Here is a 6,667-nt window from a genome sequence, read left to right on the forward strand (position 1 = left end):
TAAATTTTTACAAGGCTCAACGCTCTGAAAAGCGAGGTGTGCTCTGATTGGCCAGCTATCCAGTGCATCGCGATTGGCGTGATCCCCTGTCCGGCTGGAGGGATGAGACGTAAACATAAAACCCATTTATAAACGTGATATAAACATGATTTCTAGTCGTCACACAGCGGCCTTGAGTAAGCAGAAGCCGGCGGATTCTACATTGGGCTTGCGGCAACCACATGTGATGACCCCGAGCTGGACTCCGCTGGACGAAGCAGATATCATCCTCTTTTGGAAGGCCAAACAAAGTAGTTTTGCTTTCAAAACGAAACACACAGTGTCTATACGATGTGGTGGCGGCGGCAACAACAATAATACAATGAGAATAAAATGTACACCTTCTTTCATTGCATGAACATTTGGGCGGTGTTATGCAAATCTTCCCACAAAGTGACGAGATGTGGGGGTGTGTTAGAACGAGCCGTTTTAGGGGGTTGTGGACAAATCTCAAGCATAATAGTGAATGTGTATTTTGGATTTGAGACTTTAGTCTTTGCAACTTTACAGATCTTTTTTTATGCATCAAGAGCTTGTAACACTCCAAAGAGAAAGGAAAAATTAAAATCACATCATATGACCCCTTTAAGACTTCTGTCTATTCCTTGGTAAAAGTTTGTCTCAGCAGCTTTGTGAATAGGTTTTAAGAGAAAATTCTTAACTAAAAACTTTGACTGCTATTTAGGAGAACTCTTAGTGGTAAGATAAAATGTTTTGTGAATACGCGCCCAGATAAGTTTGTCTCAGCAGCTTTGTGATTAGTGGGTGAGACAAACAGCATGACCAAGCACCAAGCCAGACATGCAAATGTGTAACCAGGTGAAACAACAATAGGGACTTTCCAGCTGAACAGGGTTTGCTTGTTTGGTAGTTGATCTTGTGATATAGCCACACAGCCAAAAAGAAAAATCAAATGAGTGCATGTCAAAGCTACCACCGAACTTGTGTAAAATTAAATTGTGTTTTTCAAATTCTAACATTCAGTTCTCACCTGCCTATTGATATACAGCAATGTGAAACTGCATAAGGGTCATAACAGCAATTAAACTCATTTCATGGAGCACTGTTGGCTTTGACGATGAAATGTGGTCAGACTGATTTTTTATGACTTTTTTTTTTATAAAACAGGAAGACTTTATGTTGGGTTGTTATTCCGTAGAATTGTTATTTTTATGATTATATAAAGTTGTGTTTTGACCCAAACACATATTAAGAACATTAAATAGCATTTACATATTTATGTGTATGTATTGCATTGACCTATATTCAAATCAAGGCAACTATTTCAATAACAAAATGGTGCTGAACAGGACCGGCAACTTTGGCACTGCAAGAAAGTCACATGATTTCACAAAACCAATTGTGCACCATTTTTGACCTTGATTCTGAAACCATTAATTTTATTCTAACTCTGAACAGAGTTTTTAACACATTCAAAACTATGTCACTACAGCAGCAGATTGAGCAATATTTTGTTGTTTTGTGTAGTATAATAGTTTAAAATGATTTAAGCAAATGGCATGAGCTGATACATTCATTCAGTACAGTTTTGAAATAAAACAAACATCCATGACAATGTTGTCACGCTTCTAGGGACACAGGAAGACAGAATCACAGGAGATCCAACAAGATTTAAACTTTAATCCAAACACAGGAGTACAGGCATGGAACAATGCATAACATAATAGTGACTGAACAGCAAAAACAACTCAGGGACAGTCTTTTAAATAGGAAAAACAGATGAACCTAATGGGTAAACACCTGACACAAATGAGACACTAATGATGGAACAATGGGAACTAATCAGGGAACATGACCAAATAAGGAAAAACAGGAACCCAACAGGAACATAAACGTGACAAAAGTAATGATGACACTAAAATTTTAAATTAGACTGTATAAAACAAACACAAAAACAAAGAACCCAATATTTATTCAAATTTATTCACATGAACAAATGCAAAATGTTACATTTATCTAAATTGCTTGTTGATAAAACATTTTGACTGATGATCGTCTCTGTATTCTATGTAGTAGTTCATATTTCAATACCACAGGTCTTCTAGAAATGTGATAATGGTTAAAGGATAATGTCCTCACTTATACTGTATGTTCCTATTTACAAAGGTTTGTAATGGTATATTTGTATTATGAACATGCACATTATTTTAACACAGGCTATTGAGCTTTTACAGTGTCAGATTTCTCTTTGTCTTCGTTGCGTTTTCATCAGTAAAGAGCCTCTCTCTCAGTTTATAGTAACTTCCTTTCTTGTCCATCAGTTCCTGATGTGTACCGAGCTCCACCACCTCCCCGCTGTCAATCACCACGATCTGATCCGCCCTCTCGATGGTCTTCAGCCTATGAGCAATCACAAGCAAGGTCTGAGTGGGGCAGCAGGACAGGGCCTGTTGAACCTGTGGAATAACAAAACATGCAAGAATTCTTTTGATAGTAGCACTAAAGGAAACAGGGATTTGTGAATGCATACAGTGCATATGTCTTTGTGTTCATACGGAATAGCCTTATTTTACCATTTGTTCACTTTCAGTGTCTAAAGAGCTGGTGACTTCATCCAGTATGAGCACCTGAGGTTGTCTGATCAGAGCTCTGGCGATAGCGATGCGCTGCTTCTCACCTCCCGAGAGCAGATTACCACGCTCTCCCACATCTGACAAAGAAGGCAGGATCTGATGAAACACTTTTACCATGCTTAAATCTAAAACCTTCCTTATCTAATAAAAAATTGAGTGGATTAAAAGGCTGGTTTATGTTGGTCTAGCAAATGGACCAAGCTGCTAAAACCTTCCTTATCAAATAATTAATGGAGTGGCTACAAAAATCCAGAATTGCTGATAATATCAGGAATCCTAAAATAACTTTAAATGTAAAGTTAATCTTAGGCCCCGTTTACACTAGTGCATTTTCGTTTTAAAACGCATAACTTTTGCTATCGTTTACACTTCTCCGGCAAAACACTGTAGACCCCGTTTTAGTTTGTAAACTCCAGGGTTGCATTTCAGTGAAAAAAAATGTTGTGATATCAATGTTGATTCAAATGGCGTGGCTGCCCACATTCGCTCTGTGTATCCTTGACGACCGTGTAAACAATAACATCATGCGCATTGTTGTACCCATAGATGTATAGGTAGATTCCCCATTCGATCTAAATAATAGGGAATATACCTATTCATATCTATGACTGTACCTGCATGAATGGTCACGTGACACTGATTTAAAAAGAAAACGCACTAGTGTAAATGGGGCCTAAGATGTCTAAGTCCAGGCTGGTTAATGCTGGTGTACCAGCAAAACTTTTCAGGCTAAGTTTGTTGGAGTATAAGCAGAATGTATAACTAAACGTCTATAAATGCAAGCAATTCTGATTATCGTAGATATTAAAGAGTAGAAGATTTTTGCTTTAAATTAATTTTTATGTCCAATCTGAATCTTTCTAGCCACTGACACAAGAATGACGGTGGACAGTGACAGCAGTTCATTTACCAGTGTTGTAGCCATTTTCCAGTTTGGAGATGAAGGCATGGGCATTGGCTTTGCTGGCAGCCTCCTTTACTTTATCCATTGAGCAGCCGGGCAGACCATAGGCGATGTTGTCTTGTACGGTGCCAGAGAAAAGTACAGGCTCCTGACCCACCATCGCTATCTGAGAGAGATTATTTACAGTATATGTTCTTTGCATTGCATTAGATGATTGTATATTGTTCTTTAAGTAGACTCACATGTAGTATGAACAGAGGTGGTATAAAATATAACCATATACAATAATAATGTGTTTGTTGTTTCAGAGTTGTCACCTTGCTGTGCAAGTATTTGTGCTGGTAGTTCTGCAGTGGTTGTCTGTCTAACAGAATTTGTCCCTGCTGAGGCTTGTAGAATCTCTCCAGGAGACTCACACAGGTGCTCTTCCCTCCTCCTGACATTCCCACCAGAGCCGTCATCTGACCCGGCTTCAACTCCAGAGAGAAGTTCTAAAAAAAAGAAAAGATAAGGTAATTATTATGAATATTACAAATATATGATAAACCGAGTACATACCAGCCTAGTATACATCCTGATTAACATCATTATACATTTTCTATATAGCATTAGCATACACAATGTTTGCAAATGTATGCACATGCACTTAACTGTGTGTATATATACATATATAACCCTTTAAAGAAATTATAAGAAATAAAATATCTTTATGTGTTCCATATTTACTCATATTTTAAGTTCTTGTGAAATGCATTCTCAAACTTGATGAAGATCAAATGAAGAGATGCCTCAGTCTAAAAGTTGTACCTTTAACACATTGTGGTCGGGTCTTCTGGGATACGAGAAGGTGAGGTTCTGAAAGCTGACGTGTCCTTTCAGAGCACTGGGTTGAAGGTTACCATCAATACTGACTTCAGACTTTCGGTCCAGGTACTCGAACACCTTACCAGCAGCACCTACTGAGTTCAGCATGTCGCCGAATATATAGATCAAAGTCTGGGAAAGAGATGGATAAATATTTATTACTCTTTATTTTAAGCTGAAAATGATTCATTTCACACAAAGCAGGTTTACATAGAGGGTCATACAACATACAACATAAAATGCCTCTTTTAAAATAAACAGAGCAGAGGTATACCCTAATGTTGTCTCCAAGATCTTGCTGATAGAGAATGAAAGAGACGAGATTCCCTGTGCTCATCTGTCCATACTGGATGAAGAGTCTCCCGTAGTAAAGCATGGCCACCTTCATTCCCACTTCTGTCATCTGAAAACCACACAAACATCAGGACACTATCCATTAGCACTGCAGCTCCACATCAACTAGTTTGCTTGTTAGATAATAAACACAGATGCACTTGAAGACTAAACTCATACTAACCCGCCTAACCAACAGGTAAATCGCCCTGACTGTGTCCCGTCGGGTCTTCAGATTATGGGTTTCCATCAAGCGGACATCATAGCGATGGGCTTCACCACGTTCTGTCCTGAAACTCTTTACTGTCCTGATTCCTGACACCGCCTCCCCAGCAGTTTCATTGGCTTGCGCCATAGAGTCTTGAACTTCTTTTGAGAGCCTCTAAAAAGGGCATGAAAACTTGATATTAGATCTGATTCTCAAAGGCACACAAATGATTATCTATCATTCATAATGACATAAATTTTTGTTAACCCCATACCTGGTAATGTGTGTCATATATGTTCTGCAGTAAGCCTGTCAGTGGCGTCTCCATCAGCATCAGTAGTGTAAGCTTCCACGAGAGGCTCAGCATCAGATACAACATGCCCAGGGTCTTAATCATGGTTCGCAGAAGGACGTTGACATTCAGGGCTACAGCCCGGCCCATCAAAGTAGTGTCTGTGGAGAGTCTAGATGTGATATCACCTGAAAGACAAATTCAGTGGAAAGAATTTCAGTCAAAAGAGCAACTGATGATGACTTAAGTCTAGATAACTTGAGTAAATGCACAAGAAATTGCATTTGATCTACCTGTCTTGATGGTCTCAAAGAAGCCAATGTCCTGCCTGACAAGGGACCCAAACAGTTGCACCTTGACTCTGCAAGTGAAGCTGTTGATTGCACACATGAACAGGCCTCCCCGACAACCAGCACTGAAGGAACTGAGGATAACAAACACCAGTGTTCATTAACACTGTTCATTTTTGTAATACAAAACATATTTTATTTTGCGATACCAACCTTCCCAGGGAGAATAATCCCATGAGAATGATAGCTGATCTGAAGTTATCCCATTGATAATGGGAACCCAAGATGTCAATCACCTTTCCAGTGTACAGTGGGATGAACATCTCACCTGAAACACGGAAAAAGAACTTTACAAAACAGGTTTACATTATACTTTTATTTTATATGCAAAGTAAATACAACGAAATACTCACATAGCACAGCTAAGGCCAGAAAGACAAAAGCTCCACACAATAATAAGTAGTCTGGCCTGTATAAACGGATGACCCGGATGAAGAGGACTCGAGCCTTCTGTTTGCGTTCTTTGCCGTTACTCTCTCCATTAGTATCGGGCAACGTTATCTCCCAAAACAGACAAGCTAATACAGCAGCGACGGTACTGACAAGCCACGAATTAAATTTATCAAGGCGATAGTTGTCAAACAGTACCGAGCGTCCGGTTTCGTATACCGAACCGATAAAACAGTGGACTGTAATCCATCTCCGCATTAGTGGATCAGCCGCATCTTTATATAAAATATATCCCGCGGACAGCAGCGTGCATCTCAGTGCAGATTCAGCCCACTGCCGAAACAGATTATAGTCGAGGTTTCTTGTACGAAACTTCAGCAAGGTTCCTCCGAGGTCCAGAGTGTAAACTATTATTATGTCTACACATAATACACACGCGAACACCAAAACTTTACGCATGCTGCATGTGTACGTCGGTTGCAGTGGTAGCGTAAGCGATTTCCAAAAAAACAAAGCGAACCTGTTCTCGGGTAACGTTAGTATTTTCTTGTCAGTAACGTTTTGCTATTTTCACACGGAGTGCGAGGTTATCTTTTCTTCTAGGATGCGACATAATTTTGCTTTTGCTTTCAGTTTCGGGGCAAGGGATTTTCCTTCCACATAAAAAAAAAAAAAAAAAAAAAAAAAAACCCG

The 6,667-nt window shown here is 39.3% G+C and overlaps 2 protein-coding genes and 1 pseudogene across 2 annotated transcripts in view; 2 read left to right on the plus strand and 1 right to left on the minus strand.

Annotated features, from left to right (window-relative positions):
• The window catches only part of LOC109058809, a 726,037-nt pseudogene that overhangs the window by 549,047 nt on the left and 170,323 nt on the right, over positions 1 to 6,667 (plus strand).
• LOC109045202 (solute carrier family 39 member 4) overlaps positions 1 to 6,667 on the plus strand; it is a 668,471-nt gene that overhangs the window by 365,736 nt on the left and 296,068 nt on the right. The gene's annotated exons all lie outside the window — the stretch shown is intronic.
• LOC109102778 (antigen peptide transporter 2-like) lies at positions 1,661 to 6,600 on the minus strand. The gene is made up of 11 exons (XM_042745883.1): positions 5,938 to 6,600; positions 5,738 to 5,852; positions 5,528 to 5,658; positions 5,217 to 5,422; positions 4,919 to 5,116; positions 4,676 to 4,804; positions 4,345 to 4,533; positions 3,855 to 4,028; positions 3,544 to 3,703; positions 2,574 to 2,710; positions 1,661 to 2,456 (listed from the first exon to the last, which is right to left on the minus strand). The coding sequence occupies exons 1-11, from the start codon at positions 6,431 to 6,433 to the stop codon at positions 2,229 to 2,231; spliced, it is 2,163 nt and encodes a 720-aa protein (XP_042601817.1). The 5' UTR covers positions 6,434 to 6,600; the 3' UTR covers positions 1,661 to 2,228.

Source organism: Cyprinus carpio, chromosome B19, assembly GCF_018340385.1.
Source record: "Cyprinus carpio isolate SPL01 chromosome B19, ASM1834038v1, whole genome shotgun sequence".
Lineage (NCBI taxonomy): Eukaryota > Metazoa > Chordata > Actinopteri > Cypriniformes > Cyprinidae > Cyprinus > Cyprinus carpio.